Source organism: Nansenia antarctica (assembly GCF_963989245.1).
Source record: "Nansenia antarctica genome assembly, chromosome: 1".
NCBI classification, from domain to species: Eukaryota; Metazoa; Chordata; class Actinopteri; order Argentiniformes; family Microstomatidae; genus Nansenia; species Nansenia antarctica.
This window is the reverse complement of record NC_137674.1, coordinates 103888549-103911048: the sequence shown is the minus strand read 5'-3', so window position 1 is coordinate 103911048 and position 22500 is coordinate 103888549. Positions and strand designations below refer to the sequence as shown.

General features: G+C 46.7%; 3 protein-coding genes across 4 annotated transcripts in view; 2 read left to right on the top strand and 1 right to left on the bottom strand.

Annotated features, from left to right (window-relative positions):
• The window catches only part of ankrd29 (ankyrin repeat domain 29), a gene marked incomplete at its 5' end in the record, with an annotated part of 6599 nt that extends 3946 nt beyond the window's left edge, over positions 1-2653 (top strand). Inside the window, 6 exons of the mRNA XM_080528806.1 lie at positions 627-725; positions 1469-1567; positions 1841-1939; positions 2066-2161; positions 2308-2406; positions 2522-2653. Coding sequence (XP_080384932.1) covers positions 627-725; positions 1469-1567; positions 1841-1939; positions 2066-2161; positions 2308-2406; positions 2522-2605 — 576 coding nt within the window. The 3' untranslated portion in view covers positions 2606-2653. The remainder of the gene's footprint in view (positions 1-626; positions 726-1468; positions 1568-1840; positions 1940-2065; positions 2162-2307; positions 2407-2521) is intronic.
• A 2327-nt stretch (positions 2654-4980) lies between these two features.
• On the top strand, positions 4981-12191 carry dync2li1 (dynein, cytoplasmic 2, light intermediate chain 1; the record flags this gene model as incomplete). Its single annotated transcript, XM_080528795.1, has 13 exons — positions 4981-4985; positions 6242-6392; positions 6571-6605; positions 6719-6788; positions 7059-7147; positions 7329-7527; positions 7893-7961; positions 8625-8702; positions 9046-9125; positions 9706-9776; positions 9888-9985; positions 10177-10269; positions 12086-12191. 13 exons carry the CDS (start codon positions 4981-4983, stop codon positions 12146-12148), a joined length of 1101 nt encoding a protein of 366 aa, XP_080384921.1. The 3' UTR covers positions 12149-12191.
• Positions 12192-12588: 397 nt separating this feature from the next.
• The window catches only part of abcg5 (ATP-binding cassette, sub-family G (WHITE), member 5), a 15176-nt gene continuing 5264 nt past the window's right edge, over positions 12589-22500 (bottom strand). The window contains exons 5-14 of one of the 2 annotated variants that reach the window (XM_080546527.1): positions 21772-21904; positions 20790-20929; positions 20100-20229; positions 18981-19167; positions 18127-18153; positions 17107-17312; positions 15711-15849; positions 15107-15292; positions 14405-14517; positions 12589-13829 (exon numbers count right to left, since the gene is read on the bottom strand). In XM_080546527.1, the coding sequence (XP_080402653.1) occupies positions 13648-13829; positions 14405-14517; positions 15107-15292; positions 15711-15849; positions 17107-17312; positions 18127-18153; positions 18981-19167; positions 20100-20229; positions 20790-20929; positions 21772-21904 (1443 nt within the window). In that variant the 3' untranslated portion in view covers positions 12589-13647. Of the gene's footprint in view, positions 13830-14404; positions 14518-15106; positions 15293-15710; positions 15850-17106; positions 17313-18126; positions 18154-18953; positions 19168-20099; positions 20230-20789; positions 20930-21771; positions 21905-22500 lie in introns of both variants that reach the window. The other variant, XM_080546526.1, reaches the window with a different exon arrangement.

The following is a 22500-nucleotide window of genomic DNA, read 5'->3' as shown; positions in this document are numbered from 1 at the left end:
TAGAATTGTCTGCATCACCAGAGACGATACCCAGCATCTGGTGGGGCCACCCCATTGAATCCAAGCTGAGAAACTCAATTTAGACCCAGTAGTAATTGTTTGATTTCAAATCCAAACTGTTGGACTATTAGAGAAAACAGATGACAAAATGCTTCCTCTTTCCAATAGGACACTGTATTTATTTAGCACCTCTATGTGATGCGCTTATGACCACAGTTTCTTCACCATACTGTATATACAGTATATAATATTATTAAACCATTGTAAGATTTGTCCCTAATTTTGAGTATCCCTCCTATAGCTACAGTTTGTAGTATTGTAGTATTTCACGAGAAAGTCTAGATCACAGAATTATATATATAAAAAAAATTTAAAAAAACTTTGATATGATATTTGTGGTCTAGATACTAAAATTGCAATCATATTCTTGGATGCACTCCTTTGGAAAATAACTCACCGGGCGTGTTTTAGTCAGAAAACCTGGGAACGTATATGTACATTAGCAGTAGCAGCAGTATTACCTGTTGTTTTGAACGGTCCTGTGTATTTTGTAGGTTCATTCCCCACACAGCTGCTAAAGTGTTTACCTTCTCTCTCCTCTGTGTCGGCTGTCATGCTTTGGGCAGGACGGAGGCACCGCCCTCTCTGCTGCCTGTCAGTATGGGCACTCCAACGTGGTGGACACCCTGCTGAAGAACGGAGCCAACGTTCATGACCAACTGCACGTGAGCGTCCTCTTCATCCTCCTCCTCCTCCTCCTCCACTTCCATCCACTCTCACTGTGTCCGTCCTACTCTACCATTCCTGACCCTAGTTGACACTACAGAGCCGATCTGAGCTAAGGGCTCAGGCCTTGCTAAGCACCCACCATAGCTGCTGGAAATGTTGCTGCTGTACAGGACAATGTGAAAGGGAAATCATATCTGAGCCGGCACAGTGTGGTTTGGCTTGGCCCCCGTAGTGTGTAAAGCCCTCAGCAGGGCTCCACTGGTGTACGCTGCTGTGTTGTGACACGGGTGGTCAGTGGTGAACTTTGCCCCATGGGTATTTACCCACTCAGGTTACCGCTGAGTCTGACATTCACAGTGCTCGGCACTAGTTCTCTCACCCTGGACATGACTGAGTTTGCTTTAGGCTTTAGTCACCACGTCAGGGGAGATTGGACGTGTGAAATTGTTTTCTTATCAGCTTCCGTCAGAATAACAAGGTTAGTAGTGATTCTGTTCACTGTTCACTGCCAGCCCTGATGTTGCAATGTCAATGTCATGCCGTCTATTCATCCCTGTAGGGCATGTGAGCCATCTCCTGGCCCCTGGCTGCCATGCACAACATTATTTGTGTCCACAACAGTCACACATACAGGCTATATGCTACTATTCAGACACTAAAAGCATTGCATTGCATGAGTGTGTCATGCAATTTGCCTCGCTGAAGATAAACACTTAAACTTGTGCATCTCCTGTTTCAGGATGGTGCCACGCCCCTTTTCCTCGCCTCCCAGGAGGGTCATGTGACTGTGATTCGTCAACTGCTGTCGTCCGGGGCTAAAGTGAACCATCCCAGGGAGGTGAGGACTTCCCCCCGCAGCCACAGAGGACCTCAAAGGCTGACACTTGTTAATATATAGTTTGACCTCTTCTAAAGTATTACACCGTTTGCCTTTATTTTCTCCGCTCCATTTTCTGTTATCCCTCTCTTGGCACTTCTCTTTCACTCTCGTTTCATCCTTACCTTTCTTTCCTCTCCCACTTTTTTTCTCTCCTCACTTCCGGCTTCACTGTTGTCTTTTTCCCTCCTCCGATTCCTCCTCACGTGCTCCTTCCCTGACCTTACCCTCCAGGATGGTACCGCCCCCTTGTGGATGGCAGCCCAGATGGGACACAATGAGGTAGTGAAGGTTTTGCTCCTGCGTGGTGCAGATCGGGATGCTGACAGAAAGGTATGTCATCCTTTGGCTCCCCATTTAACTGCATTTCTTTGTGTCTTTTGATTCAGCCGTATTATATATTGAATGGGTGTTTGAAATACCAATTTGTCATGTTTTCGTTAACCTCCTTCCTTTAAGGATGGGTCAACTGCATTATTCAAGGCAGCTTTCAAAGGACACAGTCATGTCATTGAGGAACTCCTCAAGTTTTCCCCTTCGCTGGGCCTTCTCAAGGTAACATAGGAAAAGACGTGTGACACTTTAGTCCTCTCTTGAAGTACAGTTTTCTCAAATCTAGCTACTTTGTTGTATTTCATAGTGTAGGGTACTGAAATCATAAGGACATTCTACATAATGTTTCGTTGAATATTGCTCTCCAGAATGGTTCCACAGCCCTCCACGCTGCTGTCATGGGAGGGAATCTTCAAACTGTGGCGCTTCTGCTCTCTGCCAATGCAGACCCCACACTACCCAACAAGGTAGGTCGCTTAGTGGGAATAAAGAAAAGGGAAATAATGGAAACGAGAAGACACGATGAGGACTTTGGATTCTGATGTTGTTATTATCGGTTATTATGATGTTATTTCTTTACAGAATAATGAACTGCCAGGAGATCTTACAAAGAGTGATCGCATCCTGAGGGCTTTGAGACCACTAATCCTGAATGATAGTAGTTGATGACCAACTTCAGTGCCCACCATAGATCATGGCTGTTTTACAACAGAGAGATACACTGAGAACTCAGAGCAACAATAGAACAAACAGAGGTTTTAGTCACAACCATAAGACTTTATGGTGCTTGCTTTCAATTGCAGCTTCAGAAAATACAATTCTATATGGAGTAGCCATGTCTAAGCCATAAGCTAAAAGGTTCAGTGTGTGTACCACAAAAATGCATCTGTTCGTGGCGAGGGTTATTTTGCCATATCCTTTCCTTTGAGGTATTCTAACTTTGCTTTATCCTTTCTTTTTCTTAAACAGTTTTATCCCTGGTGCTGTAATATTTTTAGATATTTTGCACATTTTTATTTCTGCATTTTTAATAAATATAAGAAACTGTAAGTTTGTTAAATAAAAGATTAATGTGAAAAAATGTGTATTGCATAATTATTGATTGTAGTATTCAATAGTGATTTGTAAAAATAGATGATCAAGATTATCATTATCACTTAATTAGGAAGGTGCAAAAAATATAGTTGTTGTTGTAGTAACTAATTAAAACTTTGCTTTTAAGCTTTTCTGTGTTAATGTTAATAATGTTTTCTAATGTTTGTTTGCCTGTTTCGTAAGTGCTTATTGCTGTTGTTGTATTTGGTGGCTGTGTCTCAGTGGTTATTGTTGTACTGTATTTATGTTTGCTTGACTGTGTCTCAGTGTGTTGTTGTATTGGTTTGTTTACTGGCTGTCTTAGTGTCTATGTTGTATCGCTGTGTTGATTGGTCGTGTCCCAGCGCTTATTGTTGTATTATTGTCTTTCCTGACTGTGTATCAGTGCTTACTGCTGTATTGTTGTGTTTGCTTGGCTGTGTCCCAGTGCGTTTTGTTGTATTGTATTGTCTTGTGTTGCCTGTCTGCTTTTTGAGCTTACTGTTGTATTCCATTCTTGATGTCCGTTAGTGCTTTTGTTGTATTGTTTGTGTTACATGCATGTGTTTAATGCTTATTGTTGTTTTGTGGCATCTCAATTGTCGATTTAATTGTGGTTTTAAGTGCTTTGTTTTTAACATGTTTTATCTTTCAGCCCTCCTCCCCTTTCCCCTTATGAGGCAGGCCGGCATTGTAAATAAGAATTTTGTTCTTAATTGTCTCGCCTGGTAAAATAAAGGTTACAAATAATAAAATAATAATAATAATAATAAATAAATAAAATTGTAAATTAGCTATAGTGGTAGTAGGTTCTCCATTGTTGTGGATCATTTCCAGAACTGCCAGAATTGCCTTGAAATATCTGAAAGGGAAAAAACTGTCTTATCATTTGTGTAGATAAAATATAAATTACTTTGAGGTAATTTGAGAAGCCAATAGAATCATGTTAGCAGATAATGACGAGCCTACCTGTATTTTGTTTCCCGAAGGCCCTCTCCATGCTGTCTCTTACGAACACCAGATTAGCCGCCAAAGTTACTCTTCTTTTCTCTTCAATCTCCTCCCTCTCTCTCTCCATTTCTGTCTTCATCGTCTTCACAGTATGTTCTGTAAACTGTCTCATCTCCTTTTCCTTCCTTTCTATCGTATTCTTCATAGTCTCACCCATCTCTTTTCTCACACGTTTAACCTCGCCTTCTGTCTCTTTCAGGATTTTCTCCCTCTCTCTCTCTCTCGACCCTCTTCGTCTCTTCCATCCTCTCTTTCCATTCTTTCACTTCCATTTCTTTCTCCTCTCTGTCTCTCTCTACCTCTTCTTTTCTCTTCATCACCTCCTTTCTCACCCTCTCTCTCTCTTTCTTCAGCCTCTCCTTCTCTGCGTTGCTGTCTTCCTTCTCCTTCTGCAGGAGGCGTTGCACTTCCTCCACCTCTTTCTCTCTCTTCTCCATCTCCCTCTTCCATACCCCTCGCTCTTTCTTTCTTTCTTTTTCGACTCTGGCCATCTCTCTCGTGTGCCTGGCCTCTGCTTGCTCCCGCTCTTTCTCTTTCTCCTCCATCTCCCTCTTCCAAACCCCTCGCTCTTCCTTTCTTTCTTTTTCGACTCTGGCCATCTCTCTCGTGTGCCTGGCCTCTGCTTGCTCCCGCTCTTTCTCTTTCTCCTCCATCTCCCTCTTCCAAACCTCTTCCTCTGCCTTTCTTTCGTTTGCCACTTTGAGCATGGCTCTCATGTGGCAGGCCTGTCCGTCTGTGCTCTGTGGGACTGGGGTGTAGGTTGGGAAAGCTGGCGCTGGTGCCTCCAACATCTGGGCCTCTTTACACTCCTGTGGACATACAGTGAATACACTAAAGCTGCAATCTCTAGAATGTCTCTATGAATGTATTTGGCAAGAGGGATCCCTTGTCTTTTCTGAGAATAAAACCATTCCGTTGTCTCATCTTAGTGCATTGGCTATTTTTAGCCATACTAAATGGGGTAAGTGGGCAGTTATCAAATACAGTAGCATAGTCCTTTGAAACTCCCCGATGGAGATAACAGAGCTATCACTCTGATATACAATCCCCCCCTCCAGACACTGAACTGCCCACCCCCTCCACACACACACTTGACTATGACTCTCAGTATCCCCCCCCCCCCCCCCCACCGTGGGATACTATGGATATGACAGATTTCAGTTGTTCCTGGAAAATATTTTCTATTTCTGCTCAGAATAATAGATATTGAGACTGAAGGTTATTGGTTCAGTACTTGTTGACCGTGGTCGTGTAGGTCTGCAACATGACTAATAAATACACAGAAGTATGAGTATAAAGTAAAAAGCACTACAAGCGAAATGTATACTTATTGTTCCACTTGGTTGGCCCTGTCTAATAACAACGTTTAGCCTCGATCTATTCGTGTTGACAGTGGAATCAACCACGCTGGACTACATTTCCCACAACTCCGAACAACAACAAAGCTACGTCATCTAGATGCGACGTTGCCCTGCGCAACGTTGACCAGCTTCACGGGCAGAAAACGGAGACATCAACATCTTAGCCAGCCGCTAGTTGTGTAAAGCTAAACAGCACGTTTAGTCATTTTACATCAAGTCGACATTTCAATGCCAAAGATAAGGTGAGAGATTTGCATCGAGCTTACAAATCCTAGTTATTTAGCTATCGAGGAAACTATCTTGCTAACCAGCCAGACGGTGTTAAAGTGATAAAGCCATTTTTGATAGCTTCAGCTTGTTTCCCCCCAAACCCCCCTAGTCGTAGGCTTAGACATAATTATGTTTCAGCTAATAGTGAACTACCACGCCAGAAGTGAAGTCATTGAAATGTGTTACTAGCTTATTCAACTGGCCTCTCGCCTTTAGACAATTTGATGGCAGCTACTAGATTGTAATCAAGTGCAATACTGAAATACAACTGTGAACATTTCAAACCTGCAAACTAAAAAAATAACACTATGTGCAATATGACAACCCTAGGGTACACAAGGTTGCAGAGAATAGGAAATGTTAGGATATTTATAGCATAGCATAGAGTACAGCACAGTGTTTTATTTGTATAGTATAGTGGATAGTGTATATAGCCTTTATTTATGTAAACCAGCTCTTTTCCCTTCTTGTTTTTAGTATTATTTTATTTTTTTCCTAGCACCAGGGGAGCCCCCCCTCCTAAATTTCGTTGTATGGTACCTGTACTGTATTAATGACAATAAAGACCATTCATTCATTCATTTAGCAACGACACGATATGGGACTTGGCCTTGGCGGAGGTCCAGAGTCGGGAGAGCAGCGCGACAGGGGAGGAGGAGGAGGAGGAGGGCGGAGGAGGAGGAGAGGCCACCGTACTGAGCGAGAGAACGGTGTTCTTCCTGGGGAGCAAGGCTGGGGTAAGAGGAGCCACAGAGAACACACTTCCACGGAAGCTAAATAGTTCCTCACTTCATGGTATGAAATATTGCATCTAGTCTATTGAGTCGATAACAACTAGCTAAAACAATTGCTTTTTAAATGACTAAAAGAATAACACAATTCATGCATTATTTATGCCCCCCCCCCCTCTCTCAGGGTAAAACGACCATTTTGCTCAGATGTCTTGAGAGGTGAGTGTGAGATGTGTAATCCAGGCAAGCTCAATCATGTAGTGAGAGAGAGTTGGCATGACTGTTTACCTGTGTCACCAGTGATTGTGAATGACATGTAGTTTCTCTACTAGGGATGAGCCTGCCAAACCAACCCTAGCGTTAGAGTACACCTTTGGCAGACGGGCTCGGGGTCACAACACGGTATGTCATCTTCTAATAACCAATACCAATGTTATACTTGGTCAATAATACCCTCTCAGTCATAGGGCGAATAATCCACAGAACGATGATGCTGTGAGATACTCAGTTTGCCCAGGGGTGAATTTCTCAAGAGCTTGGTGGTTTAAGTACTACCTTTGTGGCTTTGCGGCCAGGTGGTCCGGATAAAAGCTTCACAAAAGCTTCACTTAAACTGTATTACCGGTAACTACTTTTGTGAAACTCACCCATGGTTCTCCTTCTATCTTCCAGCCCAAAGACATAGCCCACCTGTGGGAGCTGGGGGGAGGAACCTCCCTGTCAGACCTGGTTCGGATCCCCATCACTGCTCACAATGTCAGGCAAGCCCCCTGCTCCTGTTACCCCACCATCTCAACTGATTCCATAGAGAACTCATTCATCTAAAAATGTGTTCTGTAAATCGCCTAACGTGTGTGGTTTTCTATACCTCTGTCATGGTATGGAAAACCTAATGTGTGTGTGTGTGTGTGTGTGTGTGTGTGTGTGTGTGTGCGGCCTCAGGTCTCTGTCTATGGTTCTAGTCCTTGACCTGTCTAAGCCCAACGCCCTGTGGGGAACCATGGAAAGGCTGCTGCAGGCAGGGTGTGCCCAGGTGGAGAAGGCCTGCGCCCAGCCTCGCGGGGTAGGAGAGTCCCAGGCTGGGACCAAGCTGCAGGCCCACAAGAGAACCCCACCCCGGGTCCTACCTAAAGACCACCCTGTAAGACAACAGCTCCCCCCAGAGGCTGGGAATGGAACATCACAACATTATTCACTCTTCTATTGAATTAGAGGATGGCTGGTATTCAGTTGTTGCAGAGTGTCATTTTTGGAGCCCCGGATGGAGAAAGTATATACTGTATGACACATTATTTAACATAACATTAATTAAATCATTCATTCATTTCATTCAACATGAAAGTGCAGTGCTGAAAATCCAAAGTCTTTAAACATTTAAATATCAGCCAGACATTGAGTTACTTACGTGATAACCTGTGAGTGTCTCAACAATACAAAAACAATACAACTTTATCGATCAATTTGTTGCACCCGAAACATGTCCTCTGCTCTCCTACGTCTCAACAGGACAGGGAGCTGATCAGTGCTTTCCCTGTTCCCCTGCTCCTCATCGGCAGCAAGTTTGATGTCTTTCAGGTAACAACCATATTCACCCAGAGGAGTTACGTTCATAACATTTGTTAATAACATTTGTTATGAAGAGTTGTAGTTAAATGGTAATATATTGGGAAAAGTGGGTTGACCTGTGGATATCGGAATTCACTTTTGAACCCAATACAGGCAGAGAAGGGAGTGTGTGTGTGTGTGTGTGTGTGTGTGTGTGTGTGTGTGTGTGTGTGTGTGTGTGTGTGTGTGTGTGTGTGTGTGTGAATAGCTGTACATTAAGTACAATTGCGATTGTTATTTTCTACTCATGTCCTCCATTTAATGGAAGATTTGAGCAGGGGAAAAAAGGAAATTAAATGCTACTCCTAAATTTCTTTTAAAAAGCATTGCTTTCTGTCCATTGTTTCCTGATCTTGTGAAATCTTGTGCCAGTTTGTTTTTGTGTTAGCACATGTATTGTAAGGATATAGCCCTGATATGGTTAGCTTCCATTGTCTCCAGAGGAGGCTGGCGGAGGTAGAAATCGGAGGACGGGCTCATTGTAAAGCATGGGATGAGGGATGGTATCAAATCGCACATGTTTGGTACCATTCCTCATTCCGTTCCATGCATTACAATGAGCTCGTCCTCCACTAGCCTCCACTGGAGACCAACCGTGTCAGGGCTGGTGAAAGATGCCTCTTCTCCCAGCAGGACTTGAACTCGGATAAGAGGAAAGTGATCTGTAAGACCCTGCGGTTCATCGCTCACTACTACGCAGCATCTCTCATTGTAAGACCTGGAGCAGTCATCAATGGACTGTCACTGGAAACACTATTGCAGTCTTGTACTGTAGAATATCTCTAATGCTGTGCCAGTGGTGTATATACACTCTTGTTTATCATATGATGTTGCCATTCATGTCCAGAGTTCACGTTAAATGTCTGTTCATTCTGTTTTGCTCACAGCATGCGATGACAGATTGCATGTAATGCTGCTAGGCTACTGAGTCTATCAACATTTTCGTTTGAATGACTAAACTTTACAAAATTCATGAATTTCATCATTTATGAAAAAATTATTCTCTCTCTCTCCTCCCCCCTCCCTCTTTCATCAATCATTCCTCTTCCTGTAGTTCACCAGCAGCAAGTCAGAGGCCACGATGTCTAAAGCCAAGAGCTTCTTCACACCCCTGGCCTTCAGAGGAGAGAAGGGGTAGGAGAGTAGACGTTTACAATATCTGCCATTCTGGGTGTCCCCATTCTAGACCCTCTGTCTAGTCCCACAGGGCTAAGTTGGGGGCTGTACACACTAGAGGGCAGAACCGTACTGTACTGTACCATGCTGGCTTGGATCATTTCTTTTTCACATGGACCTTTCCACTATTGTTACAGCATCCACACACCAGCCCAGTACAGCTCAGCTCAGCTCAGCGTGTGATTAGGGTATTGGAGAGCTCTACGCTCATCTATAGTAGTAGATGCTAAATGGGACCGTACCCTGACCGTAGCCCTGGTCGATGATCTGGCTACCCTCCATTATCACACATGCGCCGGGCATGGAAGACTGACCTGCACAGGAAGGAGGGAGGGAGGGAGGAATGAAGAAAGGAAGGGAATGAAGGAATTAATTATTTCATTGATACGATTATCAAAAGAACAAAACAACCATATAACTGTTCTATATCTACCCTCCTGTAATTGAGAGGCCCTGAGTAATTAGTCCCCTCTGTCATCCCCCTGTAACACACACACACACACACAGACTTACACAATTCCCCTTCCTGTTTTGACAGGAAGTCCATGTCGTGCGACCTCAGTTCATGCCTGGTCATTCCTGAAGGGATGGACTCTTTCAGTCAGATAGGTGAGCTGCGCTGTTTAGCACCCCCCTGTGGTAATAGTCTGGTACTGCTGCAATTTATAGTACGGGTCAGTACTGCTCAAGACACCGGTAACACGTTATTTGACCTTCCAGGCTCTCCCCAAGCCACAGGCATTGACATTGGTACTCTTCATGCCAAAAACCCCCTGGATCTGTGGAAGAAAGTGTTTGAGATCGTCTTTCCTCCTGAGGTGATTCTTCTCTCTGTTTCTGTTTCTCTCATTCTCTCATACGCACGCACGCACGCACACACACACACACACACACACACACACACACACACACACACACACACACACACACACACACACACACACACACACTCACACCACAATGTGAATGTGTGTGAGACACCAATCCGTGTCCCTCTCTCCCCCACCAGAGCACCAGTGAACACAGAGAGCAGAAGGACCCGGCCATGGACCCCCAGTACAGCGAGCCCCAGATAGACTCCATGAGAGCGCAGAAGGACCAGGTACTGACCTAGCCATACGTACAGGACCTTTGTGTACAGACAGTTAGATGTAGACCTCTTTTCACAGAAGGTTCTGAATGGAACCCAAAAGGGTTCACCATTTTTTACCCCCAAACAAATCTTTTTTTTTTTAAGTTATTTTTTCTGAGTGGGGCTCACACTCATATTTTTCATTTTATTTAACAGATACAGTAAAGATTTAGACAGGAAGGATGGGTGAGAGAGAGAGAGAGAGAAGGGATGACATGCAGGATATGTCCCCGGCCGGAATCGAACCGGGGACCCTGCGGTTACATGGTCAGCGCTTAACCCGCTACGCCACCTAAGCGCCCCACCCTCAAACAATTCTACATTGAACCCAAAAGGGTTCCCCTATGGGGACAAATTGAAGAACCCTTTTAGAGCCATTTTTTTCCTCATAATAATAATAATAATAATAATAATAATAATAATAACTTTTATTTGTATAGCGCTTTTCCTGCAAACGTTGCAACTCAAAGTGCTCAAATCATTATATAATCATAATTTAATTAGTTATTCTTTTAAAGGCAATATTTAAAATATGGGTTTTTAGTCTTGACTTGAACATATTTGCTGAGGTTGCATCCCTAATGTAAACTGGCAGTGCATTCAACAATTTGGGTGCAAATTGAGAGTGTAGACTTTATGTGCTGTAGACTCAGTATCTCAGTAACTTATGTGTTAGTGTAGATACAGTATCTACACTGTTAACCTACCTGCTACCTGTCTGCTTCTCCTCCAATAACCTCAGCCACTCGCTCTGTAGTAACCCCTGACTGTCTTTTGTCATATAACTGTTCTATTGTGCTGTCAGAACTCATGGGACATACTGTAGTCAGATACACTCTGTCTGTTTGTCTGTCTGTCTGTCCGCCTGCCTGTCTGCCCGTCCGCCTGGCTGTCTGTCTGCCCGCCTGCCTGTCTGCCTGCCTGCCTGTCTGCCTGCCTGCCTGCCTGCCTGCCTGCCTGTCTGTCTGCCTGCCTGCCTGTCTGTCTGTATGCCTGCCTGCCTGCCTGCCTGCCTGCCTGCCTGCCCTATTCTGTTGTGTTTGTCACTGAGGTGTGTGAACTATAGTTACCTCCTCTCTACAATCCCTGCACATGATGACGCTATCGCTGTATCTCACAGAGCTCTCTCATTGGTCAGGTGTGATATGATAGGTGGTGTCAGCCATTTAGAGAGCTCTCCCATTGGTCAGGGATCATATGATGGCTGGAGTCAGCCATTTAGAGAGCTCTCCCATTGGTCAGGGATCTTACGATGGGTGGAGTCAGCCATTTAGAGAGCTCTCTCATTGGTCAGGGATCATACGATGGGTGGAGTCAGTCGATAGGAGTGGAGATAAACATTTAGGTAATTATTGTGTATTAAGTATAACACAGTTGAGGCCCCCATATAAAACAAGCATCTCACTGTCTACTGTTATGTGACAATAAATAACTTTAACCTTGACATGTGGTGCCTGGCACACTGTGCCAACCAGGTCATAGAGAATGTGGGTGTTGAAGTGGGCACACGTGTCTGGGCAGTTGGCAGCATCCAGAGGCCCAGACAGGAGTCCTTAGGTGGAGCTAGTCCTCACAAGGAACTGGGTTCAGGCACCCCCCTTTGATTGGACGAGAGTCCGTGGGGTCAAAATACAGGTGACGAGGCCGACCTCGCATCTTGGAAACGTTCTCTTCTACCTTCTTTAAGGTTCTTTAAGTGTTGGATTCTGTCCCATATGTTAACCAAGGGAAGTTTCAATGAAATTAAAGTGTTTATTGATAATGTCATCACCTCCCCCCACTACAGGAGCTGGATCAGTACAAGAGGAATGTGGCCAAGTCGTGGAAAGGCCTGGAGCTGGAGTCTTAGCTGAGTGACCTTCAACCTCACGTCCCTCAGCCAATGAGATCATCACACCAGAGAGACACTTTGGGCAGGAGCCTTGCTACATGATCCATTGATATCGGATCGCTATGTCACAATGATGCACTAGGGCGATATATATAATAACGCTGTTAAACACATATCCAGGAGTTCTGAAATGTGATAGGTGACCTAGATAGGTGATCTTCACCATCCCCTGGCCAGAGAGAGGCCCAGAGAGAGACCCAGAGAGAGGCCCAGTGTAGAGACACTCTGACGTGTTCCAGTCTGGGACAGGCCTGGAGATGAAAACTGACATACAGTACTGTCGTTTTTACACACAGAAATGTTGCTTTCATCAAATACTTTGAGAGGTTTATGTTGTTTTGTTCTTGTGTGCTGCTCTTGTAATCTCTGTACAAGACACATTTTACATGAGTCACTGAAATGTTGTATGTATTTTAATGAGAAAAAATACATTTGGAAAAATAAATTATTGACTTGTTGACATTTTCTACAACTTGAAGAACATGATATCTTGAATAAGAAGATTTTCACATTATCCAATGTTTACACTAGCAGGTTATTTACCACTTTTTAAAAGCATGAGAAAAAAAGAATTAGATACAATGTAATCAAACTGCACAAATAAGAATCCATTCATTACAGGTGATGTACGGAAGTCTTTACATTTCCACTTCCACATCATTGTGTCAGATCATTCACCTGATTGGATTGTGGCTATAGGGCCACTAACACACCAATGGCTGGCCTTGTTCTTGGCACGCCTGGTGAATGTGATAGGTCAACTCTAGACTTGTTCTCTGGTGCCCCTTTTCCACCAAGGCATTTTGAGAGCCGGCTCCGAGCCAGTGCCTAATATCGAACCAGTTCTTTGTGTTTCAACAGTAAAAGAACCAGCTCTCAGCCAGGAAAACTGGTTTCACAGTGTCATCAACACTTGGCTGGTCTAGAACCAGAACCAGCTGGTCTAGGACCAGTCAAGAACCGCTTACGTCAGAGGTTGTAGGCAGGATTATCATGACCAATGACCAATCGATACCAGCATAGTCGATGCTAGGTAGCTAGCTATATTATCCTAGCGAGCTAGCTTACAACAAAGGCTAACATTAACATCTCACGTCCAGTGTTAATAATAATCAAAGCGTGTTAGGTGATTACCTTTCTTCTTGAACGTAATCGCCGTCCATAGCAATCGCGACGAGCAGCACAAATACGTTGGACCAGTCGTATACAGAGATATAATGACGTGGCTCTAGCTCGTGGAAAAGCAAACTATCTCCATGGCCATTGGTATTGTCTCCAGAGTGATTGCTGCAGTCTCTAGTGTGTGTGTGTGTGTGTGTGTGTGTGTGTGTGTGTGTGTGTGTGTGTGTGTGTGTGTGTGTGTCAGTGTTGTATGAGGCTATAGTCTCCATACATATGGGTGAGTTACTTCCCTGATAGCTGTGTGTGTGTGTGTGTGTGTGTGGCGCTTGTGTCTATCAGTGTTGTGTGAGACGGTCTCTGATCTTGTAGCTGATGACCCCCAGGAGAACAAGGGCGGGGAGGAAGGAGTAGAGCATCAGGAAGTCCAGGGTGTATCGGGAGAGAGCTCCAGGGTAGCCCTGGTCGATGATCTGGCTACCCTCCATTATCACACATGCGCCGGGCATGGAAGACTGACCTGCACAGGAAGGAGGGAGGGAGGGAGGAATGAAGAAAGGAAGGGAATGAAGGAATTAATTATTTCATTGATATGATTATCAAAAGAACAAAACAACTATAACTGTTCTATTGTGCTGTCAGAACTCATGGGACATACTGTAGTCAGTAGTCATACTGTAGACAGGCAGGCGGGCAGACAAACAGACAGATACACTCTGTCTGTTTGTCTGCCCGCCTGCCTGTCTGTCGACAGTAAAAGAACCAGCTCTCGGCCAGGAAAACTGGTTCCACAGAGGCATCAACACTTGGCTGGTCTAGAACCAGAACCAGCTGGTCTAGAACCAGTCAAGAACCGCTTATGTCAGAGGTTGTAGGCAGGATTATCATGACCAATGACCAACCAATACCAGCGTAGTCGATGCTAGGTAGCTAGCTATATTATTATTGGGTTAGTGTCTCACTGCTCACTAGAGACAGACAGACAGACAGACAGACAGGTGTGAGGGTTAGTGTCTCACTGCTAATTAGAGACAGAGAGACAGGTGTGTGAGTTAGTATCTCACTGCTAACTAGAGACAGAGAGACGGGTCTTACTGCATGTGAAGTTGAGGCCGTGGAACTCTGTGACGATGAGGAGCTCACAGCCGTACTTCTGGAAGGTCAGGTAACTCAGCCACTGGAACACTTCTGGCATCTGCTCTGTGCTCCTACAGAAGGGGAGGAGGGACAGTTTAGACTAGAGACACTACTACTACTCCTAAGGAGGGGGAGGAGGGACAGTTTAGACGAGAGACACTGCTACTACTCCTACGGAGGGGGAGGAGGGACAGTTTAGACAAGAGACACACTACTACTCCTAAGGAGGGGGAGGAGGGACAATTTCGATGAGAGACACTCCTACGGAGGGGGAGGAGGGGCAGTTTAGATGAGAGACACTAGTACTACGGAGGGGGAGGAGGGACACGTGTTTGATACCATTCATCATATCCATTCCATGCATTACGACGAGCCCGTCCTCCAATTTCTACCTCCACCAGCCTCCACTGGTATACTGTAGGCAGCATAGACACCAGAATAGAGTTCTGAAACAACTGTATTGTCCACACAATGTGGAACTTACAGACAGCAGGTAGAGACTGTACACCAGACCGAGGACAGGGGCAGTGTTGCCAGATGGGATTGTTTTCCAGCCTAATCACAGTCTAAAAACCATCCAATGTGATAATAAGTAGCCCAATTGGGCTGGAATAGTAGCCCAATCTGGCAACACTGGACAGGGGGGGTCTGTGGTCTCACCTGAGGAAGCCTGAGCCCACCAAGAGGCCGGCCACGTTGAGCAGCGCCACGCCCGTGTTGATCATGTTGGGGTCCTGGATCACGCCCATCAGCACCAGGGTCAGCAGCTCACCCATCAGATGGGGCACCAGGATCACAGCGGAGAAACACAGGAACCGGCCCGTGTCTGGGTGCATCCCTACCGTCCTGAGACACACACACACACACACACACACACACAACACACACGCACACACACACATACAGTACATAAACACACACACACACACACACACATATACACGTACGGTACATAAACACACACACACACACACACACACACATACACACGTACAGTACATACATAAACACACATACACACACACTTGTTAGGGTGCATCCTAACTGTCCTGAGACAGAGAGAGAGGGAGACGCACATGTACAATGTACAACATACGTACACACGTACACACGTACACACACACAGTATGGTACTGTGCATTGTAATACATACTGTAGGCTACATGTCAGGGTGCATCCCTACCATTCTGACAGAGAGACACACACACACACACACACACACACACACACACACACACACACACACACACACAGATGTACCCACCAGTAGAGGAAGGAGCTGAAGATGAAGACGCTGACGATGCTGAAGGGGAGGATGTGGAAGATGTAGGCCAGGAACATCTGCCATTTGTGGTACAGACCGTCCTTACTCTCCTGGTCACTGATGGCCCTCAGGGCTGGGACTACATAGACAGAGCATAGTTAGCATCAGGACTACATAGACAGAGCATAGTTAGCATCAGGACTACATAGAGCAGAGCATAGTTAGCATCAGGGCTGGGACTACATAGACAGAGCATAGTTAGCATCAGGACTACATAGAGCAGAGCATAGTTAGCATCAGGGCTGGGACTACATAGACAGAGCATAGTTAGCATCAGGGCTACATAGAGCAGAGCATAGTTAGCATCAGGGCTACATAGAGCAGAGAATAGTTAGCATCAGGGCTGGGACTACATAGACAGAGCATAGTTAGCATCAGGGCTACATAGAGCAGAGCATAGTTAGCATCAGGGCTACATAGAGCAGAGAATAGTTAGCATCAGGGCTACATAGAGCAGAGCATAGTTAGCATCAGGGCTGGGACTACATACACAGAGCATAGTTAGCATCAGTATTAGCATCACCGCTTGGACTCCACAGAATAGAGCACAGTTAGCGTCAGTCCTGTGAATCAGCTGTCCATCACCCTTCGACAGTGAAAGTGTCTTGTCTACTAAACGTAGGTAAACTTGATGTGTGTCAAACGTAGCCTCCCTCCCATGTGTGTTATCACCACTAACCCCTAGGGTCAAGGCCAGGAAACCACCTTGTCCTTGGTGGTTATCTCTGCCTGTTTGGGTGCTTTGGCGACTGCTAGTTTCTCTTCAGCCTCTTGGCCTACTCTGTCTTATCTTAATAACCATCCCCCTATCTATCTCCACTCTGAGATAGCAGGCAGCCAGGAGCGCACGTGGTTGATACCGTTCCTCATTCCGTTACGTTGCATTACAACGAGGCCCCGTCCTTCGATTTCTACCTCCGCCAGCCTCCCGTTGGTTCACTGTACGGTCAGATCTGATACAGTATGTACGTGCAGTGGGTTCATTGGACGTTCCCGAGAGATGTGGCGGAGAGTTCATGGTCAGGGTGATCTCAGCACCAAGGTCAGACAGCACCGAGGTCAGACAGCACCGAGGTCAGACAGCACCGAGCCAGGTCCACATCGCTAACACACAGTCAGTCACACACGGTGTTCAGCGATGAACTTGTATAGGTGACGAAGTATAAACCAGAGGGGGTTCAGTGTTTAAACCGTGCCTTATGTTCAGTTACCCCAATGTGATTATGTTGCTGTCTAACTGTTGTACAATGTGCACACATGCCAAGCCATGATGGATAATAACGTTTTACTGATTGATTGATTGATTGATTGATTGATTGATTGATTGACAACTCACACAGCGCCACAGCGTTCAGCATGCCGGTGTACGGCGACGCCCCCATGGACTGGTAGATGATGCCGATGCGGTCCTGGATCGCACCCTTGCTGACATCATCATCCAGCCGCATGACGAAGAACGCCACGAAGAGCCCGTAGATCAGGTTCTGAGACAGACGCATCAGGATGCCCATGCGGTCACGAGACAGGTTCCTCACCACCCTCCTACACACACACACACACACGCACACACACACATATACACACACACACACACACACACAGACATACACATATATACATACACATGATCGAGCATGCACCACACGTGCACAGACATCACACACACACACGCGTGCACGGATCACACACAAACAAAAACACACATACGCACACACCACACACACACACACACACACACACACACACAAACAGACACACACACACACACACACACACACACACAAACAAAAACACACATACGCACACACCATACACACACACACACACACACACACACACACACATATACACACACACACGCACACACACACACACAGACATACACATATACATACACATGATCGAGCATGCACCACACGTGCACAGACATCACACACACGCGTGCACGGATCACACACAAACAAAAACACACATACGCACACACCACACACACACACACACACACACACACACACACACACACACACACACACACACACAGACACACGCGTGCACGGATCACACACAAACAAAAACACACATTCGCATTCGCGCACACACACACACACACACACAAACAGACACACACACAGAGGGGCCTGGGTATAGAAAGAGTGACGGACAAAGAGATGAACAGAGAGGCAGAGAAGCCGGGGGGGTGAGGGGGGGGGGCTGGCTGAGGGAAGTGGGAGGGCACCAGCCCGGTCCAGTCTCTGACCTGATCAGCACAGCCAGCTTGGCCAGCCCGCTGGGCGACTCTTTGACAGACAGGGACAGACAGACAGACAGGGGCAGACAGACAGGTCCAGTCTCTGACCTGATCAGCACAGCCAGCTTGGCCAGTCTCTGACCTGATCAGCACAGCCAGCTTGGCCGACCCGCTGGGCGACTCTTTGCTCTTAAAGGGGATGTCTCTGACCTGATCAGCACAGCCAGCTTGGCCAGTCCGCTGGGCGACTCTTTGACAGACAGGGACAGACAGACAGGGACAGACAGACAGACAGGGGCAGACAGACAGGTCCAGTCTCTGACCTGATCAGCACAGCCAGCTTGGCCAACCCGCTGGGCGACTCTCTGCTCTTAAAGGGGATGTCTCTGACCTGATCAGCACGGCCAGCTTGGCCATCCCGCTGGGCGAATCTTTGCTCTTAAAGGGGATGTCTCTGACCTGATCAGCACGGCCAGCTTGGCCAGGCCGCTGGGCGACTCTTTGCTCTTAAAGGGGATGTCTCTGACCTGATCAGCACGGCCAGCTTGGCCAGGCCGCTGGGCGACTCTTTGCTCTTAAAGGGGATGTCTCTGACCTGATCAGCACGGCCAGCTTGGCCAGGCCGCTGGGCGACTCTTTGCTCTTAAAGGGGATGTCTCTGACCTGATCAGCACGGCCAGCTTGGCCAGGCCGCTGGGCGACTCTTTGCTCTTAAAGGGGATGTCTCTGACCTGATCAGCACGGCCAGCTTGGCCATCCCGCTGGGCGACTCTTTGCTCTTAAAGGGGATGTCTCTGACCTGATCAGCACGGCCAGCTTGGCCATCCCGCTGGGCGACTCTTTGCTCTTAAAGGGGATGTCTCTGACCTGATCAGCACGGCCAGCTTGGCCAGGCCGCTGGGCGACTCTTTGCTCTTAAAGGGGATGTCTCTGACCTGATCAGCACGGCCAGCTTGGCCGACCCGCTGGGCGACTCTTTGCTCTTAAAGGGAATGCTGGGCTTGTCGGTCCTCTGGCAGCTCTGCTCGGTCTGCCTCAGCATGCCCTGGTAGATCTCTGAGCCCTGATAGGACGACGTCATGTCGTGCATGCGGCTGTAGGTGGCGGCCTCTCTCTCGCTGCAGCGCGTGTCCACCGACGTCAGGTCGACTGGAGGTCAGAGACAGACAAGGACAGGAGGTTCAGGTCAAGGGTCAGGACAGAGACGGAAGGACAGGAGGGCAGGTCAAAGGGTCAGGACAGAGACAGAAGGACAGGAGGGCAGGTCAAAGGTCAGGACAGAGACAGAAGGACAGGAGAGCAGGTCAAAGGTCAAAGGTATGGTCTGTGAAGTATATTTATTGTATTACTTTTCCTGTTATAGTGCTGTTTCAAAAGGTCCACACAACAAGAGAATGGAAATGAGAAACTTGTATTTGTTCACTACCAGCTGATGGATCCGACAACGATGGACTGATGTCAACATTAGAGTTCCTCTAAACGGCTGAAGCTAGTCCATCAGAATCAGGATCAGAATCAAAATTATGTTTATTGCGAAGTATATCCGCACATACAGGAAATTGACTCGGTGTGGTTGGTGCATAGGACATTGTTTTTTTATGTTTTTATGTTTGCTTATTTATATATATATATAAATATGTATATATATATATATATACATATATAAAATAATATATAATTATTATAATAAGTAATAAATAACATAAATATATTTGCTTTACAGTAAATCCATGAGTGGGAGTGAGTGAACCAGGGGAGGCTGGTGGAGGTAGACATCGGAGGAAGGCGTCATCGAATGCATGGAATGGAATGAGAAACTGTATCGAACACACGTCCGTCTGATTTCTACCTCCACCAGCCTCCCCGGGAGGAAACAAAAGCACACACACCTAGGTTGGATGCAGGGGAGGCTGGTGGAGGTAGAAATCAGAGGACAGGTTCATTGTGCATGCACGAAATGGAATGAGGAATCATCAAATACCCTGCCTCATTCCATTCCATGCATTATCCTCCGATTTCTGCCTCCACCAGCCTCCCCTGGTTGGATGGCTAGTGTGACAAAGTTAAACAACAGCTTATACCATAGATATCGAAGGGGTTGCAGTAGTCTGGACACTCGTAGCCACATTGGCTGAAGAAGTTCACCATCTCTTCTGGCTGACCACAGAACACCAGCTCTCCTTTGCTCATGATGGCTATCCTGCTGAACACCTGCAGGACACACACACGCACACGCACACACGCACACGCACACACACACGCACACACGCACACACACACACGCACACGCACACGCACACACACACGCACACACACACGCACACACACGCACACACACACACGCACACGCACACACACACACAAGGTTAAGAACACAGAACAGCCTTCCTCTGCTCATGATGGCTATCCTACTGTCGTATGGGGCTGATTATTCATCGGCGGTTCGAACCCCGGCTGGCCACATGTCGAGGTGTCCTTAGGCAAGACACTGAACCCCAAATTGCTCCCAATGAGCGGGCCAGCGCCTTGCTGCCATTGGTGTGTGAATGGGTGAATGAGAGGCCATTGTAAAGCGCTTTGGAATAAGGCGCCATATACTGTAAGTGAAGTCCATTTACAATTCAACATCACACCATCACACTTGAGATAAGATAGACAATAATAGAATAGAATAGAACAGAACTGAATACAATAGAATAGAACAGAACTGAATACAATAGAATAGAACAGAATAGAATGCGGTGACGGTATCTCTCTTCTCTCGAACTCACCCTGAAGAGTTCAGAGCGCGGCTGGTGGATGGTTACTATGACGACGCGGTCCCTTGTGGCCAGCTCCGCCAGCAGAACTATAATCTGATTGGCTGTCATGCTGTCCAGGCCCGTGGTCGGCTCGTCCAATAGGATGACCTCTGGAATGACATCATCACACAGCCATGTCCCCAAAAGTCACACAACAGGGAAGCACCCAGAACAGAGGGAAGGTAAAAGAGAGGAAAAGGAGGACGGACAAAAGTTTTTCCAGTTTAACTTCTAAAATGTTGTACTTTTTTTCCTTAAGTGGCGCAGACCCCTCTGAGGGCCACCTCTTTCAGATAAGTGTGTTCTTTTCTCTTAATTTCTCCGTTTAGGACAATTAAAAGATTGCCTTTCGTTCTAAAAGGCTGAGAGGAATTAAGAGATGCATTAATTGTGTGATGAACTCATTTCCTGGTCGATTGGAGAGGCACTGGGAGGGAACTCTTCATTACTGAGGCCCAGAGCTAGTGAAGAGGGGTGGGGGGGGGGGTGGTGGTTAATCCTGGATGAGGGCTGAGACCCCCCAGCCCTCCAGGGGGGGCCGCAGGCCTGATAAACTACACCTGGGAACCCCCCCACTGGACCCGGCTTAATACAGAGAGAGTGATAACTCTGACTTCTATTACCCTCCTCCCACTCTCTTCTCTCTCTCTCGCGCTCTCTCTCTCTGTCCATCCCTCTCTCCTTCTCTCTCTTGCTTCTCTCTTACTCTCTCTCCTCTCATCCCTTCTCTCTCTGTCCATCCCTCTCACCCTTCCTCTCTCTGTCCACCGGGGGGGGGGGGAGGTGGTAACCATAGTAACCATTTTGGTTAATAACCTCTTATATGTCTTTATGTGTCAGCTCTTTAGTATTCATGTGAATTCTGCTCCTTGTGGAATGTGTCTTTTACACGCTCGTCGTATCCTGTGATTCTGAGCAGGCGACATCTGAGGCGGCCTGGTGGGGTACTCACTGGGGTCCTGGAGCAGCTGGCTGGCGATGGACACCCTCCGTCTCTCTCCCCCGGAGATCCCCGGGAAGACGCGTCCCCCGATGACGCTGTGGGCCACGTGGCCCAGGCTCAGCTCGGCCATCACCGACGACACCTGACCCCCCCGGGACGAGAGAGAGGGATGTGGACAGAGAGAGAGAGAGAGAGAGAGAGAGAGAGAGAGAGAGAGAGAGAGAGAGAGAGAGAGAGAGAGAGAGAGAATCATATAGTGAGAGTGAGAACAAGTGGGAGAGAAGGAGAGAGGGATGGAGAGAGAGAAGGAGGAGAAAGGGACGGAGAGAGAGAGGAGGAGAGAGGGATGGAGAGAGAGTATGAGAGGAGAGAGAGGGAGGGAAAGAGAGACAGATGGAGAGAGAGAGAGAGATCAACAACATGCTATTACTGTACCCAGTGTTGGAGCTGGTGGGGGTGGAGGTGGGTCTACCTATCTATCTATCTATCTATCTATTCATCCATCCATCTCCCTGCTTATCTGGTGATTTTACAGTGGTAAGAGTCCAGTGGAATGGTATGACAGATCTGTTCTGCCTTGTGCACATTTGCACTGACACACCTGATATCAAATAACCATCAAGTCCTTCAGTTCATTGGTTGAATCAGGTGTGTCAGTGCTGGGTCTGAGCTAGTACAATGTGTACACACACGACTCAGGAAGGGTCACTCTATGAACAGATTGCAGGGGGGGGGGCA